The following is a 19,288-nucleotide window of genomic DNA, read 5'->3' as shown; positions in this document are numbered from 1 at the left end:
AGATGTAGTACACTTGTCCCTTTTCCTTCCAAAGAACAATATAGTTTATACTATCAATACTTGGAGATAATGCATTATTCAGTTTTTCTTGTATTAACAGATAGCAAAGGGGAAAAAAAAAGTAAAGAAAATTTAACCCATGAAGAGGTTTACTCCATACAAAGTCCTCCTCTACCCTTTATCTCAGATAAGGAAACACAGTGAAGGAAACAGAGTAGGTTTGTTTTTTTTTTTTTATTCCTTCCTTCCTCTCCAATGTCAAGTATAAGGATGCTAAAAATAAAATAGCATGTTCTTCCGAATTCAAAACTATGCCCCCTATATCAAGCAGAAATTATTTCTTACTTTTAGAAACAGGGAACTTATCCTTGGATGCACATGAAAAACTGTCCAGAAATGAAGATTTTTAAATTTTTTTTTAAGGATTAAAATAATGAAAATTGAATAAACTAATACAACACTGCTTGCCCATAATGATGTTTTGGAAAACAGCACCGAAAAAAAGTAAGTTACCATCCATAGCAACTACTACTATCTGTTTCTCGTTGTTATATTTTTTCTCCCCGTTTTATCCCTGTTTCTACCTGTTATTAAACATACTTAATTCAGCCTTTAAAATAAGCAGACAAAGGAGTAAATCTAACCCCATTCAGCACATGAATTAAACCCAGGAAATAACTTAATAAAACCCTACAAGTAAAATGACTTAACTGTTGAGGACAATACAGCACTAATGTGTTTCATAACCAATGTCTTACCAACTGTAAGAGGGTCAGTGCACATGTCACTTCTGTTCTCTTTCCATGCCAGCAGATACTTGAGGCTGATGAGATCTTCTGCTACTATATGGCTATTAAATGGCACCATCAGCTTATGAGCCTTTGCAATGCCATAGTAAGCTTTTGTTTCATCCACTAAGGGCAAATTATTTAAAGTTTTTGCTGTTTCATAAGCCTGACTGAAATATTCACAAGCTTCATTATAGCTCCCCTGGTAAAGAAAGAAAAAAAATTAAATTGTAAAAACTACTTCAAGACACCTGTATTTTATCCTGACATTATCGTTAGAGCCTGTTCCTCTGGCACCTCAAAGATGTTGCAGCTGAGAGGCCAGACCACAGAATGACTCATGGCAAGGTATTAAGCAAACCTCCCTTGCTGTTTCCTAAGCTCTAAAATCCAGATAACACTGCTCATATCTTTCTCAGGAGCAAAACTGGTTTTGTAGTATTTTGTACATACAATACAAATTAAAGCACCTCTGGATGATGCCTTCCATTCTCTCTTATTGGTGTGGAATTCTGCTGCCCTGATGGCACAAACTTCCTGAGTGAAAACATTTCCAGAGATGTTGTATTCTTTCACTCTCAGCTCAATTTAATAAATTTGAAATTTCCTTGTGCATAGAGCATAAACCAGGAGGAGAGACTCCAACTGATACCTGTTGCACTTGATATTACTTTTGGGGATCAAAATTTATATAACTGCTAAAATGTGCATGTAATTTAAAAAGGAGGAAAGAGTAACAGAAATTCAGGTAGTCTTTAAGCTTTGTTTAATACAAGAGAGCAGATTCAGGCATATGGGGATACAATAATGAACAATAAGCAGTAGGATAATAGATGAAAAGCAGAAACATCTACATATCATACTCATGAGAACTATAATAGGTTAAGCGATGCAATTAGTGAGAGGAATACAACAAATCAGGCTAAGAAACTTGAGAAAAGTAAAATGAAAAATAACACTGTGTCGTGTTAACTGACAGAGTTTGCATATTAAGTAAGGAACTCTTAACTTACTTAACTTACTTAAATTACTTAAACTGGGAGAAATTAGACCTAATACTTGCACACTACACAAACCAAGGCATTTTAGGAAACAAGAAACATACGGGTAAACCAAGCCTGTCTAGAAAGCATGAACCAATTGTTCAGCATTAAAGAAAGACAGTGATGATGATGGAATAGTAAGACGACAGAAATGTAAAGATACAGCAACAGCATGGACAGAACAAAGTGAATTTGGTCAAAGTCACTTTATGAAGAGCAGTAAAAGTTATATACCTGGTTTACTAAGGGCTCCCTAAGGACATATCTGGGTATAAATGGAGATATCTTTTAATTCGATGAAAAGGATAGTACTACTGCAAATTGTGTCACCAGGGAAGTACAGAGTTGAATAAAAATACCCTAATAATGAATTAGGGAATACTGGTGATGACAGCTGACACCAAGCAGGCAGTGACCCAAGAGAGGAAATGGTACTTTAGATTCAGTTTTGGTAAACATTACTGACCTTGCAGAAAAAATGGTGTATAATATAGGGAATTGTAAATCTTGAGAAGATTTTTTTTTTATGTTTAATTTATATATTTTATGTAAATTAATTAGATTAAGTTACTAACTTTCTTCTCTTCTGCACCACTATCTCAGTTCAAGGCAGCAAATTCTGAAATGTGAAGGATAATTTAGATAATAACCAAAAAGTGGTTAATTCTTAAAATATCAGTTCTCATAGAACTGATTATTAGCAATGGTGGCAGAAGCAGTGAGATATAGTTAAGCAGAATTTAGTTAATTATTTTTTGAATTTGGAGTAGAATAATTTAGCCACTGTCACATCACTCTACTTTCTTCTAAATTTTAGATCCATTTTAGAGTTACTTTAGCAAGTTCTCAAGGACTCAAAACTTGATTTTCAATGTGAAATTTAGCATTTATGCTAAGAATATATGTACAATAGAAGCCTCTTAAGCTAATACAGGGAACAGAGTAAGAATTTTTTCTACAGCTCATGAAAAAAAATAAATGGGCCAGCAGCTTTGGTAGTGGGATTTCTCTGTAAGAGAAATCCAGAAAAAAACCCAAAGGCATCTGATGGTAGTGGAAGTGAAAAGGGGCAAGTATTCTCTTCAATATATTACACATGGAAAAGAAATTCTGACAAAAATCAGGGCACAGAAGCTAGAAAGGGTGGTTTTGAAATGGGATTTCTAGTTTTATTTTGTTCATAGTGGAATTGTTTCCTAATTTCCACAGTGTACAGGCTGCAGGACATTGTTTTTATTACTCATTATATCTAAATAATTTCATGTAAGATTTCAGCTCTAAAATAGGTGTTTGAGAGCTCAACATGAATCTTTCACTTCTGCAGTAATGTTTTTAACTCTTCTCATTTAAAAAAAGTGCTACTGCAGTGCAAGTGCTACACCTCTAGATGCGGTAAGGGACAGAGTAAGCATGGAAATCGCTAGTCAAACAGGCTGCCAACAGAGCTGCTGCCTTTGCAGGATCCATCCCAGAACCATTCAGTGACTGACACATGGGTCTGAAAGAAGCACTTCAAAAGACCTTAGAAACTATAATAAAGGAGTTTCTTAGTCACCTCTGTCTCAATTTAATATTGCCTATCAATGACTCTCTATTCATTTAGACAGGCCAAATCAAAGCCATCAGACTGGATGGAGGCATAAAGGAGGAAAAGCACTTCCACTACCAGCACACTACCAGCACAGACTTTTGCCAAACTATTTGTTGATAGCACCCACTTTTTAAATTTAGCTGAGAGAATGTAGAGAAAAAATAAAAGCTAAAATAAAATACTGCTTATTAATACTCAATATAGTATACATTCATTTTAAAAAAGCATGAATTTCAATGTGTAGTACAATAAAATTTCATTTGCGTTAACTCTTTATGGGCATATGAGGCTTGAATGGTGATTTGGATGCAGATTTTCACAACATTGAAAATTTTCCATAATCTGAATTTGGAATTTTTATTCACCTTTTCTAGAACAAACCCCTATGCGTTAAATATGGTGTGAATTTTTCACCTCACCCAAAAACTTATGGCACATTTTATTTAGTCACACAATATTTTCTTTGGTAGATCTTGTAAGACATAACACCTGGATGAAATCATTCTGGGCCATCTCTTATGCAAACTTAGTTTTTTTACCATGAATTAAACCCAACTGTTTGACATGTTACTGCAACCAATACTTACTTTTTCATTGTAAATATTCCCAAGTAATACACATGCATCCACCAGGCTTTGTCTTAGATGAGCGTTCTCAGCAGCCTTCATGAACTCTTCCAAGTGCTTTGTAGTTTCAGCTGCTTTTCCCTGACTGAAGCAAAGGACAGGGACAAAAACCACTCAGAAGGTTTCTCCAAATGCTGAAGAACTATCTGCCTGTTCTGAAGCAACTTTGTGATGACTCATTCATGATTGGACTTTATTTCCGAAATAGTCATCTGGGCACTACCTGTGCTGAGACCAACAAGACGAGTCCACACAGAACCCCTGAGGGCAGAACTGGATCCTTTAAGTGAAATAAAGTTTTTCTTCTGAATATGGTGCCATATTTTACGGCCACAAATGAAAATGCAGGGGATTATTTTATAGGGGTTTTGGAGTTTCCATTTTTTCCAGGTTTTTCTACTGAGCAGCTGATAATATTTTCAATATAGCAGGACCCCACATCCTGAAAAAATAGGGGAAGAAGGTAAAAGGCTAGTTTTTCACTAAGGCTTTTTTGGGCTCCTGTCATTCAGAGATGCCGTTTCTTGCTCTAGAACCCTGGTGGTGCAGCAGTAGCTCCATAACAGTGCTGTCTCTTAGTTCTGGGGATAACAGCCTTTCCCTGAATGCAATATTGCACTTTGGCTGGGTGGATAAAAGGCTGCTGGAATCACACAGGCAAACCTATAAACTGTGGATTGCAGGTGTCACCCCCAAATCCCAGTGAGATCAGAGCAACCTGAGGTCACAGCTGAATCTAAGTTGAAAATTGGCTAATGTACTTTGACAGTAACATTTGCAGATTTCCTTTATTTTTTAATAAAGCTAGTCATATTAACAATAGACGATCTCTGCAGTATGATTACAAGACATAAGATAGATATCTAGGTTTGCTTGTGAGTAAGGCACTACGCTCTTTTTCCCTTTAAGGCTTAAGCGTTGCTGTAGCTGACCTCAATATTAGCCATGAACTTGAGTCACTAATGTAGGAGTGTAGCATACTAAATGTCAAGCCACCAAGCAAGCCAGAAAAATCTAGGCTTAATTAAGAAACTCAAGAAATAGAAGTTCCTGTAAGTGATAAAGAATTGTGATTTATTTATCACCATTTTAAAACACCTTAAAGTTATCTTCCTGCAGCAAATGACTGAGGTTCATTTACATTATAGTTTTTATTATAAACTATATTAGGGATATGTGCTTTCAAAATCTGTCAGAAGTCTGCAATTCCCTCCCATTAGAGTAATTATAACAGGATAGACCCTGCCAGAATAGGAAACACAACAAAACATGGCTGCAAATTTACAATATTGCAGTGATTACCTATGTGACTGAGATGAGCTAGATTCCTAGAAAAAGATGCTAAAACACTGCAAACCAGCTACCACATGTTATAAGCTACCATAAACCTTAGTTGTCAATAAGCAGAGCTGGATTTACTACAGTTTCCTAATTAAGTATTTTAATATAATGAGAACATTAAATATGCTGTACTGTAAACATCTGCCAAGCATCAAAAGGCTTCTGAATTTTAGAATTAGAAACACATTTTTTTAAATATTTTTTTTTTCCTAAGAAGAGAAAATCAAATGTTCCTCCACAGAAACACAGCATATGATTTATATAAGTTAAAGGACAAGGTTAAAGTGTTAGACAAATATTAATTCCAGTTTTTCTAGTTTTCTATATGCAGTGCACAGGTGCAACTTGAAGAGCGTATTATATGGTATAATCATTAAATCCATTCAACCAGACCTTTGAGAGTTAAAAAAATATATTCTGAGGAAAAGGACTCCTTGGTCCAAGGAATGAGAATGAAACAGTGCAGAATATTTGTGTATCAAGGTGATTCCAATTTCCAATTGGGAAAACAGGACTGTTAACACCCACATCCCCTGACAACTGTCCAATTATGTATATCACACTTGGCCTACTGTTTGCAGTAGAAGTAATCAATAAAGGATGTGGTTGAGTGAACATAGATTTTGGTTGAACCAATGCATGAAAACTTAATCATTTACTCAGAGTGGAGAAATCAAATAGAGCAGAGATGAAACAGCCACTAAGGGGTTTGTTGATTGTGCCACCAAGTTTGCGGGCTAGAGGCTGAAAGTAATAAAGCAAATGGAATCAGTGACAGGAGAAAATGTAAAAAGGTTTTCCTAATTTCATGAATTAATAGAAATGTTCTGATGTGTTTTTGGTCATTTTTTGTATTTCACATAAAAACCTATGCTCTGCATATAGAAAATATGAAAATTGCTAGGGCATATAACCTCTTTCAAACAGAAATCAGTTTGATATATCAGAAAGATATTCCTCACTGTTAGAACTTCACTTATGCCAACTAGCAATCGGTTGGTAGAGTTTAACAATTTTTCAAAGGAAGTACTTTTAAAAGCACTCCAGCTTGAGATATTTAAAGTATGCTAGAAGGATTACTGAAACACTTTATCCTGTACAAGACCCAATAACACGATGAACAGGTCTTTCCTACTCAAAGGGCTAATATTTTATAGCTCCTTCAAAAACCTACCTGTTATTTTATACAGCCATATACTTTCTATCTCCTTAGACATCACCTCTCTAAATGCATAAAATGTAATTTCCAAAAGATATAGTCATTCATGATCCCACAGATCAGTTATGATGACTTCAGCAGAAGAGATTACAGATCTACAGCAACTCATTTTCCAGTTTCATGCTAAAATGCCCTATGAGATTTTTACCCCTATTAGACTTTTATGAAAATATGCACCTTTTATAGGATTGCTCATGTGATTGAATTGGATGTATAAATCATATGTCCACAAGAAGTCATTACCATGGTGGACACCTGCAGAATAAGTCAAGAACACGATGCTATTATGTCAGATTTTTCCCTAGAAAATGACATGCCTAAATGCACATGATAGAGTTTTTTAGTTTCCCATGGTCTGTGAAAACATCTGGAATAGATTTCACAAAATATTCCAAAGCTATAGACAAGTTCTGAGTGATTTAGGAAGGCTCAGCTGACTTCCTACAACCTGTCACAAGGCAGTAAGTGTGAACTCTCAGATGTTATGTTTAAAACATATTATTTTAGAGAAACAGCCATCTTTTCTTTGTAAAGACATTACACATCAAATTATTATTTGCACAAGTCTAGCCTAGATCAGATAAAAATACAAGTAAAGAAAAAGTGATCAAGCCGAGTATGGAAATTATGTCACCAACAGTATGTATTCATGCACTTATCCAATGTTTTCTGAACAGGCTTGACAGAAATTTGCTTGCTTGTTATAAATCAGACAAGTAAATATCCAAAAGTTTGGTGTGAAAGTAAACAGAAATGTTTTTTTAAATGTCCCTACGCTGGCTTCTCAAACCATTTTTCTCTGCCTTTTCCTCCTATAAGGAAGAATCAGTAGAGTCAGATCAGCATGATTTTGTTCATGAAAAATTCTGTTACTGAATTTTAAGAAGTAGGTTTGCCTGAAATATTCATCACACTGGGTTACCAAAAGTGTTTTGCCAGAGAGCATTACATGGCAAAACAATTTATCTAGGACTGCTTAAGACAGCAACACAGAATCAGAGTATAGTTAAGATTGGAAGGGATCTCCAGAGCTATCTCCATTCACCTTGCTCAGAGCAAGGTCAGCTAGAGGAGGCCTGTGGAATTTTGAGTGACTTTTGAAGGTCCTGCTCTGCCAAGCTCCTTCCCAGCCAGTCAGCCCACAGCCTAGGCTGGTGCCTGGAGTTATTTGTCCCCAGATGCAGGATGTTGCATTTCCCACTCCCGAGCTTCATGAGACTGCCTTTGGCTCATTTCTCCAGCTTGCTGAGGTCCCTCTGAAGGGCAGCACAGCCACCTATGTATGGATCAATCATTTCTCCTCTATTTTGTATTGTCTGCAAAGAGGTTGAGGATGCACTTGGTCACATCATCCAGGTTCTTAATGAAGATCGTAATCAGTATTGGTGTCAGTACTACTGTCTGAGTACACCTCTATTAACTAACCTCCCACTGGACCTCATGCTGCTGTTTACAGTTCTTCGAAGAACAGCATCTCAGCTGGTTTTCAGTGTACCTCACTTTCTATTTATCTAAGCCATATTTTATCGGCTTATTTATGAAGAGGTTATAGGTGATAATGACAGAAGCCTGGCTAAAATTGAGAGAAACAACATCCACTGCTTTTCCTTTATCCACTGAGCCAGTTATCTTATCATAGAAAGTTATCAGGTTGGTGAAGTACAAATTCCCTGGATTATTAAATCTAATCACCCTTTTGTCCTTAATATGTTTGAAAATTGCTTCTGGATCATTTGCTCTGTCACCTTCTCAGGGATAAGAGCAAGGCTGACCAGCATGAGGTTTCCTGGATCCTCTCCCTTGAAGACAGAAGTGAGTGACATTTGCAACCTTCTAGTCCTCAGAAATCTCCCCTAGTTGCTACAGCCTTTCAAAGATAATCGAAAGCAGCCTTGATTTGGACAGCTTCTTCAACACTCAATTCAAATGTTGCTTGTGCTATTTTCTCATGTCAGAGATACTTTACAGACTACTCAGCTATTTCTGCTGCTTGTGATATAGTGAAAGTTATAATGGAGTTTATCCATTTCTACTTAAAACAATGAATGAATGGGTTTTATGGAATGGTGTTTCATGATCTGTTACACCTCCTAACAGAATTGGCCTTTGAAGAAAATGGATAAAAGCTTCACAAGTCTTACGATCCTCAGTCATGGAGTTCAAGCATTACAGAAGACATAAGGCCCACAGACAGATTATATATCTTACCTGAGACATGTATCCCATGACTGAAGTATAGCTATTGATAGCTACAGGGTGTTCAGAAGAGACAGGCAAGAAAAGAGAGGTGGAAGGGTTTCCCTCTACATCAAGAAATGGATAGAGTGTGAAGAGCTGTCTCTGAAGAATAGCCATAAGCAGGTTGAAAGCTCATGAGTAAGAATTAGAGACCAAGGCAGCAAAGGAAACATCTAATACATGCCACCCAATCAAGGGGAGTCTACTGATGAAGGCTTCTTACTCCAGCTACAGGAGGCGTTGCGCTTGCAGGCTCTTGTCCTGCTGGGGAATTTCACCATAGTGACATCTGCTGGAAAAGTAGCACAGTGAGCTGCAGGCAATCCAAGAGGCTCCTGGACTGCATTGAGACTAACTTCTTAAGCCAGCTAACAGACAGCCCTGCAAGAGGGGATGTGATACTGGCGCTGTTAGACACCAACAAAAATGAGCTAATTGATGACATCAAGATTGGAGGCAGCCTGGGCTGCAGGGATCATGCACTGACGGAATTCACAGTCCTGAGGGATATGGGTCAGGTGAGGAATAAAGTCAGGATGCTGAATTTTGAAAAAGCAAAATTCTAGCTCTTCAAGGAGTTAGTCAATAGGACCCCTTGAGAAACCGTCCTCAGGACAAGGGAGCATAACACAGCTGGCAGATCTCTAAGGATGCTTTCCATAGAGCACAAGAGCTCTCAATCTTCAGGTGTAAGAAATCAGGAAAAGAATGCAAAGTACCAGCGTGGCTGAGTCAAGTCCCGCATGTCAAACTAAAGGGCAAGAAGAAAATGCACAGGCAGTGGAAGTAGGGACACATACCCTGGGAAAATTATAGGGATGCTGCTTGGCTATGTAGGGATGGGGTCCGGAAGACCAAGGCACAGCTGGAGCTGAACTTGGCAAGGGATGCAAAGAATAACAGGAAGGGCTTCTAAAGGTATGTCAGCCAGAAAAGAAAGCATACCCCCCTGATGACTACTCCTGGCAAAATGGTAACAACAGACAGCAGAAGGCTGAGGTACGCAACAAATTTTTGTCTTGGTCTTCGCTGGCAACCTCTCTTTTAACGCCTCTCAAGTGGATGGACTGCAAGATGTTGACTAGGGGAGCAAAATCCCTCCCACTGCAAGAGAAGATCAGGTTTATGAATACCCAAGGAATCTGAGCATACATAAGCCTATGGGATCTGATGAGAGGCATCCCAGAGTCCCAAGAGAATTGGCTGTACATTTGAAAAGTCATGGCTGCCAGGTGAAGTGCCTGGTGACGGGAAAAAGGGAAACATTGCGCCTATTTTTAAAAAGTGTAGAAATGAGGACCATGGGAACTAATGACCTGTCTGTCCCACCTCTCTGCTTGGAAAAATCATGGAGCAGATCCTCCCAGAAGCTATGCTAAGACATGTTGAGGTCAGGGAGGTGTTGAAGCAGGTCCGCAGAAAGGCTGGAGCACCTCTTCTATGAAGACAGGCTGAGACAGTTGGGCTTGTTGAGCCTGAAGGGAAAGCTTATTGTGGCCTTTCAGTACCTTAAGGGGGCTTATAAAAAAGATGGTGGCAGACTTTTTAGCAGGGCCTGTTGTGATACCCTTGTGATACCCTTGTGTGGGTAAGAGTTTTAAGCTGAAAGAGGGTAGATTTAGATTAGATGTTAGGAAGAAATATTTTACAATGAGGGTGGTAGCTGTAAGTTATATATTAGGGAACTGAAGAGACCTGTGATTATTGCTAGCCCCTATGTGCTCTGAGAGAAAAGGGAGCTAACTCAGACAGGAGAATTTTCTCTGTACGCTGAAATAAACCTAGTGAGAAGTCCTCCTCTATAAAAAAATTGCCAACCTCTATCATGCATCATATGCACTGAAGTCCCCAAACATAGGAGGAATCAAGGATAAGTTGCAACCTTAATTTTAACCTCTTTTATGTTTCTTATTTCATAAGATAATTACATTAGACAACTTTATTTCAAAATTATTTGTGTAACAAGTTGAAGAGTTAAAAAAAAATTCACCTGGAATTAGATTTTAATTTCAGATGCTGAAAGGAAAACATTGAAGACAAACATTTTATTTGTGACAAATTTGTATCTAGTTACACATGTACAAACTAGAAATTCTTCCACAGAAGAAAGTACAATAAATAGAAACTTAGAGCTCAGAGAGATTACACTGAGACACCTGCTGAAGCTTGTTACATTCTTTAAAGTCTTTTTAACCTGGAAAATATGCCTGGATTCCCATTTTCCAGTAAGATCTCTCCCAGTCTTGGGTAAAACAAACAAACATACAAAAAACCACAGTTCCCAAAGTAGGGAGGGGAAAAGGACATATTATAGTTTACAGGTAAAGAAACGCTTGGATCATACACTTTAGAAAATATGTACCAGCTTCAAATAACTTTCCATGAAAGGGTCACTTACTGCAAGAAGGGCACTGCTTAAAATTTAAGCAGTCAGTAATGGGAAGTGACAGACCTCTAACAATTTAAGTCTTTCACAGTTGAATGAATCTGCACTGACAAGGATGTCCTAACCTACCTTACCAGGATCTTGGCTATAGCTGCATATGCTCTGCTTAGGCCAGCAGAATCACGAAGTGGTGTGAAGATTTTTACAGAGGTGTCCAAAGTCTGTGAAACAGGAAAATAAAACCCAATAAATACAATGCTAAGATTTTATACTTTTTTTTTTTTTTTTCAGTCTTTCTGTCCATATGAAACACAAAATTGAAAGTTTTCCCAGTTGTACATTTCTTCCTTAATTAGCTGTAATGGGACTAGTTTTTGATCATGACTTATAGTTATTTGAAACTACTCAATAATTACAAATTAAAGAGATATAACCTGCATTTAAATCCCTGTATTTTAGCACTTTGCAAAAGCCAAAGGGATATTACCTGATTCACAATATAAATTTCCTTATCCATAATTTAAAAGATTTTAAGAGGCTGTGCTTTTATGAATGTCTGATAATCAATACCTGAAGATGGTATCTTTTGCATTCATAGTGTTTTAGAATGATAAGATGAAATAAACTTAATATTTTTCTTTCTTTAAACTATCAACTTGACAACTTTTCTTAGTAGAATCTGGATGCACGGGAAGTCAATAATTTATAGGCTATTCATTTAATTTATGTTGCCTTAAAAAAATGCAGATAAAGTTGTTATTTTTATGACTATTTACACACACAAGCAGTTTGTTAACATTGGCTGGGAATGCTCCATTATCATGACCACTTCCTTAACCATAGGCTTACAGTTGCTGTATAAAAATGTGTGATCTTAACACTGCCATCACTACTATTGCATAATTTCTCTTTTCAGCCCTTTTGTTTCCAATGGTTATGATGGGAGAGTACATATAAAATTAAATCTTATTCTTTCCTCCCTCCTCTTTATTGCTTGACCCAACCTATTACACACATGAGGAAACAGCAAATCTCCAAAGACGATCTATGGAAATCCTTTTTGCACATTTCTAAGAAAGGAGTAGTGAATGTCATTTACCAGCTCTGAAGGGGGATGGGAGATACCCAGGGACATATGACAGTATCGTGCATGCCCCAAGATGCCTATTTAAACTAAGATAAAAGATAGGGCATTTTCTATTAAGACTGCATCCCCTGTCATTGAAAAAAGTACACGGGTCAAAAGAAAATAAGCTGTGTATGCTAATGCTGTGGATGTCACCATTTCTACCAGTTTCCACTACTCAGATTTGCTAGTTCTTGAAAGAGTTTTACTCCATGCAGGAGTATCCTTGGACAAGGCTATTTTTTTTTTTCTTTTTTTTTTTCTTTTTTTTTTTGTTATATAAGCTCTGCACAAAAAGTAGCATTTATTAATATGCACTGCACTACTTACCATACTCAAGTACTTTCTTACCAGTTATATTCTCGGGTACATTAGCATTGCATGTTATACTTGAAGGTCATTCTCAATTGAGTCATTCTCAATTGAGTCATTTTCAATGCACAAGATGACAAAAAGAGCATAAAGGCACCTCAGTTAGTAAGTTGTCACATCAGTTCAGAACTCGCCCAAAACTCAAAGTTGTCAAAGCTTGTAGTGTGTCCTTCTAATACTCCAGGATGATATCAGAGATACACACAAGTGTCCAAAAAACAGTTCTTGGGTTTGCATTTAACCCAGAGGAGCTACAACATTTGTTGTAGTAATTGTGTCCATATAAGAAAACCTACCATAAAAGTGTCAGGAGGTTTCCAAAACTCTTATGTACAGGACTGAAATCCTGAAAGACTTTAAACTGTCCTCTGCAATATTTAACTAGGCCTCTGGTTGTTACTATCTAGCACAGGAATTTTACTTTGGTGCCTAAGGCTTGGGCTACTGTACTTTTCTTTTTATTAAAGATATGAAAAAGCCTAAAAAGTACAGCTAAAACCAAGGGAAAACCTAGACAGAGTAGTTAGAGTAAAAAGTTGGTTCACTGCATCCCTGAAACAGTTGCTAGAAAGAAGTAAGTAAATAAATAAAGCCACTTATTTGTATTGATGAAAAGTGCCCATTTTGGTCCCAGATTACTACTATGTTATACAAATCAGACATTTCACTCTAAATAATGATTAAATAACAATAATTAAATCATCTACATGAAAGGGAGGAAATCTTCATAAATTACAATAGAAAATATCATGTATTAGAAGTAGAAATATAATACAAAATATGCTTGTATTTTAAGTAACTCCTCCAGCTTCATATATTACATACGGACACAGAAAGGGATGTATTCTTGATGGAAAAGAGCTGTGCAGTGCCCCTGTACACTACAGTTGCTCAGTATCCATTTATGTAGAGCAAGTGCAGAGGAGCCTCCTCAATTATGGTTCATGCCTTAACTTCAACATTCAGGATAGAAAAAGAAGTGGAGATAGGGCTGGATGAAATGCTGGATTAACATGTAAACGTTGGAGAAGCAAAAGTGTCATTATTAAAATAACATTCATCTCCTTCAGTATTGTGCATTAAAATGTCATCTTGGTAACAACGTTTTCAGAGATTTAGAGTTACTGAAGGGGCAAAATGCCTTTCTTTTTTTTTTTATTTTAGTATTATTTTGCTATGTACAAAGATTTCTGAGGAAGGAAGCTGTTGCAATAAATTTATCCTGATCATGCTGGACTCCATTATAAAATTTCCATACTGTTTCAGAGAGTTTGATACTCCTAGCAACTAGTAGAAAAATACCATTGTATATGCAGTTGAACAGATCAGAATAATGTACACTTTTTTCTCCCTCTGAAAAGAAAATGTAAGATAAGTTTAACAACATAAAAATTCTGAAAACTGCACTGATTCTGATAATGAATTAATTTTTGGCTCTGTATGACAAAGCACACTGTCTCAAACTTCATACTTCTGTGGGTCTACAGTAGAATTGCTGGCTAAAAAACCCAAAATAAAATGACAATAAAAGTCATAAAGAAATGAACAGTGGATTTCAACTGCTTGTTCTTATTTACGCAGAATGTGGGAAGGTGGCAGGGTGAAGACTCTAACTTTGTCTTCCACATTGCAGACAACTGTCCTATATGCTATCCAGTATTATTTTGGTGTATGCAGAGTTAAAAAAAAAAGGAAAAAGGGAAAGGTGAAAAGAAAGAGAAATGGGGAAAGAAATGGAAAAGAAAGGGAGAAAGAGAAAAAGGAGTTTTTATGGTTCCAAAATAGGAATAAATAAAAAAAAAAAAACAACAGGATGCATTGCACAATTTCCCTTGTTTTCCTGTTCAGCAACAAAAGCTGGACGCAAGTGCATCTGGAAGGACGATAGCTACTGTGGGAGCACCTCTTTCCAAAATCAACTCTCTTCCTGGGTCTTTGTAAATCTATTGTGGCTACAATTAGTTATAGTGCAAAGATAAAGTAACAAGCTCTGATTAAATCCTCAAACTAGAGCCTATTTGTCATATAGCTCTTGCACTGATTCTGTAGATAGCGGTGATTTTCATGTTTACCCCCTTTGCCAAGAAAGATATTAGTCAGATCCCAGGAGCAGATTTGCTTCTAGTTATCTCAGCATTATGCCAGTATGACCCTTGTGGGGTTATTCTATTAATATAAAACAGCTCCTCCGCTAAGACTCTCCCTCTTCAAAACCCCAGTTTTGTTTTTTTTTGTTGTTGTCACACCTGTACTTCTTTTATGCATACGCAAAAACATGCACATACCTCGTTAGCATACACTGAGGACTCAGACAAAAGGCCATAGGCTGTCCTAAACATTGACACATCTGGAGATAATGGACAAAAGAGTAAAAATCGAAGGTATGAATTTATGTTGAATGAAGAATATCTATCCAACTCGACACAAGATTAATGCTACTACCAGTATTTTGCTATTTTGGTAAAATACATTACTCTGACAAAAACATGAAGGCATAATATTGATTTATAATACTGTAACTTTAAAAACCACAAACCCATAGCTCTGGTCTCAGCTTTGCACTTGATATTGTTGTCAAACTTTATTGGAAATACATTTATTTTGATTTCTGAAAATCTAGCTGTGTTTAGCCATTTCACAGCTGGTAAGCAATAAAGATGCTTCTGCCTCATTTACAGATCCTGAACATGAATCAGACAATCAACTGGAACATTAGTCAAAGAGATCAGTAGCTAATGATTTCTGACAGGCGCTGCACTAACAGGCTAAGGCCCAGCCTGGCTAGCAAGCATGTGACATTTTTCTGGAGCCAACAATAGGTGTTGGTAGAAGACAATGCAGTTAAGAGAGACTACTGGCCTCATACCACTTAGAAACTCTTAAATACTTTCAGAAAATACACATAGCTCTGACAGTCACTAAATAATCATTTTGATACCATTCAGTGAAAATAAAAGACAATAGAACCTTATGCATAGGCATTTTGCAGTTCAGTAAACTCTCTCCCATAGCTCCCCAAGAAATGCATGTTTAAGAATGCCTAAAAATCAGAGTTTCGATTACCATAATTTGAGTGGTTACATGCCTGTGGCCATCCTGGGTAAGGTCAAAGAAGAGTTTCACAATGCAAACCCAGATGTATTCTTATTTTGGCCAAAATGCAGTCTGAGAAAGGTTGGACAGCAATAAGAAAATTGTATTGTTCATGTAATGTATTGATTACAATAAACAGAGTTTATTGATCCCAAGAAAGTAATACACCAATATCAACTGAATGGCAGGCTGCACCTTGTTTAATGATAAATGCATTCGGACATAATGAGCATCCAGGGTAGAAGCAGTACAGCATTGGGTCTGCATGCTCACAGTTAAGGGATACTGAAACTGGGTGCGATGCTGGGGAGAGAGTGAATAGTCCCTGATTTGCTAGAATTGTTAGTTCTCTCTCTTTTCCCACAACTGAAACACATCAACTCGAATTCTGTAAATGTGAACACTAACTTCTTGCCCTTAGCCACATCCAATTACACTGGACTTCACTGTTTTGATAAATAAACTTTGATTCCCCCCCCCAAAAAAAAAAAAAACAAAACTCAAACCAGAAATGTTCCTAGAGACAAAGAATTTGTCTGCAATAGGCCAAACTGCTATTCCAGGGGCTTTAATGTGTGTATTTAGATAACGCATAGCATAAGCATGCATCTAGGAGCAAGGGAATCAGGGATACGAGGATGGGAAGGGATGTAGAGGAACTCACGCAGAAATCTGGCTGAGTCAAACACAGAAATGGAGCACCCTTGTTCTAGGACATGGCTGTCAGTAAGGTGTTGCTTGGTTGACACTCTCCCTGAGGGATAACTGTTCTATTCAGTCCCCACTCTTCCCTCCCCCATTATGCCTGGCTATCAAGTGCACTGTTTACCTTGACACTCCATAAACTTGACTGGAAATTCACAATTTGGGTTATCTGTTTGTAGCATGAGAGAATACAAAAATTTTACTAATTCCTTAACAGTCTACCAAGTTAAGACCTAAGGTTCTTTGTCTGTATTTAGTCTTGTATGCTTTGCATAGTACTCAGAGTATTTTGCTTTGATTCTGAATGGAAGATATGTAAATACAAGTAACTAACTGGAAAAGTTCCTTTCCCCAGAGCAATTTCAAATGTCTGTTGTCTTCCAACAAGGTCAGGAGTTCACCCTGTATGCTTCATTTTGCTGCACAGGAAACTTTAAAGAGATGAAATGTACACATGATTGAATAAACATTAACTTTTTTTCCCATCCATTTCTTCTGTATTAGCCTCTGGATGGATTACTGTTCTTAATTCTGGCCTTCTGTGCCACTAAATTATATTAGTTCTGACTCTTTACACCTACAACATTTCAGGAATGCAGTCGTAATTTTATTATTTAATATCTCTCATGAGGCATTTTATTAAAATAAATTAAAAAAAAAAATTAAAAAATCAGCCAGGCCCTTCAAAGCAAACACCTATGCAAGCATAAAAGTCAGGTATTTTAGTTTGTTAATACCATGCATTTTGAAATCTCAACTGCAAGAGACATTACTCTAGTAAATGTTGTTGCAATCCTTATTTAGTGCAGGAATGTAATGTTTTCCAAACCAGCCACTGTTGACATATTTCTTCAAAATAAAGCATGGCTTAACAGTCTGGAGTGAAGAAGCTTCATCTGTTACCCTTTAACAGCAATATAAGAGGAAAAACCGGTTTACGTATCCTTTCCATCCTGACAGATGTGACAATAGCTGGAAACACTGTGCCTGCCAAGAGCTTTTATCAAGTATGTTATAACAACTAGTAATAAGTGTAAATAATAAATGGCTACGATCTTATGGGAAACGGTGGCAATACTAAACAATTTTTGGTGCTTGCTGATGGGAGTCTGCTAGTCCAGGAATTCCCTGGCTTCCCAGTAGAGTTTTGGCCTGACAATAAACAACAGTTTAATACTTTATCTAATCCCAGCCAGGAGGTAAGTTCAACAGCAAGCTTTTGCAGATGTTCACATCCAATAATCTATCCATAATTGATGAAACAGGGAGGTCAGATGTAATGGTTGCTACTATTCCAGCAACAAATAAATGGTTATTGACAAAACAAGGCAGTGTGGCGCTGAGTGCTGAACAGTGACAAGCATGAAACAGTGCTGAGACAGAAGTACTGATGTGAATACAGCCCTTCATCTTGAGAATTCCTCAATGTGATGTGTGGCACGAGGGCCACACTGACACATAAGCAGATGGAGGTGACTTGTAAAGGAAAAATGAGATTCTTCAAGTACATAAAAGACAAAGGCGGAGGCTGAGAAAGAAACAAGGAGAAAGGGGTGGATGAGACTGGAAATTTGGGTAAGTGCAATAATGTGAATTGTTCAGAAATGTTTCTGTATAGCAGCACTGTGATCCAGATGTCTGGACTGCTTTTATCACACTGTTATGTCTACATGAATGTACCTTTCTGTCAGGTTGCTGTAAGCCTCCTAAGACATTAATATCATACGATATGCATGTATATGCTTAAATGCCTATTACTTCTTAGACAAAACAGCTAAAAATATTCTGTTTCATGCTTACTAATATCTTTAGCCCACCCATGAACAGGTATTTTTAATTACACAGTTTTATCTAAAAGCAAGCAAATAAATCCTTAAATGTGCATAATGCAATGGAAAAACCGGCAGAGATAATTTTTTTTTGCATACCTTCCCAGTTTAAGTCGGTTAAAAGCCATTATTTTTCCGCCTACCTATATGAAAGTTAAGCAAAAGTTCTTGTTCAGCTGAAAACCTCATGTTCTTTGGTTTAAGCCCATGTAAGAAATGGAGTAAAAGGATTAATAGACTGGTTTTATTGACTGAATAAAACTTGACTCATTTAAATGCAAATAGACACTTGAAATCTTTTGCATCTACTTCAGTGCTAAAAGATAGTATTTTTACAATGTTTACAGTGTAATATTCTAATACGAAAAACAGCAGAATGAAATGGTGGCCATTATTGTTATATGTAGTAATAAAAAGATTGCAGACAGAAATATTTTAAATATTAATATTACTGAAATCACTTAAAGCACCAAGGAATGTTAAATCGGTTTATTTAGAAGTACAATTTATTTCACACTTTGCTACCAGTTCTTTTGATCAGCTCTGAAATAATACATAAGCTGAAAGCAAAACAGCAAAAACAAATTGCTTCTAGCAATGAAGCAGCAAGCCCCATGCTTTATACTGGCACACTTCAGTGTTTTAACTTCTCAAGCTATTTACTTATCAAAGGATAAATTTTAAATTCCTTAAGATCTGATGCCTGAATCAAGATCTCCTTTTCTCCAATCTAGCTATCGATGGTTCTGATCGAGCAAAGTTGTTAAGCATTTGCTGACACCTGAATATGTGTTGTATCATTGAAGTCAATGGAAATAACTGAAATTTTAACATGTATTTAATAAGTAAATTGCTGTAGCTTGAACTATACCAATTTGAGAAAACAACCTAATTTTAAAAGCCTTACTTTATAGACTTTTTTTTTTTAAGC

The 19,288-nt window shown here is 36.8% G+C and overlaps 1 protein-coding gene across 1 annotated transcript in view; it reads right to left on the bottom strand.

Annotated features, from left to right (window-relative positions):
• LOC130603180 (tetratricopeptide repeat protein 29-like) overlaps window positions 1-19,288 on the bottom strand; it is a 78,669-nt gene that overhangs the window by 47,601 nt on the left and 11,780 nt on the right. The window contains exons 4-6 of the mRNA XM_057416735.1: window positions 11,362-11,453; window positions 4,010-4,133; window positions 759-990 (exon numbers count right to left, since the gene is read on the bottom strand). Of these exons, the coding sequence (XP_057272718.1) occupies window positions 759-990; window positions 4,010-4,133; window positions 11,362-11,453 (448 nt within the window). The remainder of the gene's footprint in view (window positions 1-758; window positions 991-4,009; window positions 4,134-11,361; window positions 11,454-19,288) is intronic.

Source organism: Pezoporus wallicus, unplaced genomic scaffold, assembly GCF_028554395.1.
Source record: "Pezoporus wallicus isolate ANWC-B61680 ecotype Strahan unplaced genomic scaffold, APGP_CSIRO_Pwel_v1 contig_7904, whole genome shotgun sequence".
NCBI classification, from domain to species: domain Eukaryota; kingdom Metazoa; phylum Chordata; class Aves; order Psittaciformes; family Psittacidae; genus Pezoporus; species Pezoporus wallicus.
The sequence above is the reverse complement of the archived record's forward strand: the minus strand, read 5'-3'. Positions and strand labels throughout refer to the sequence as shown.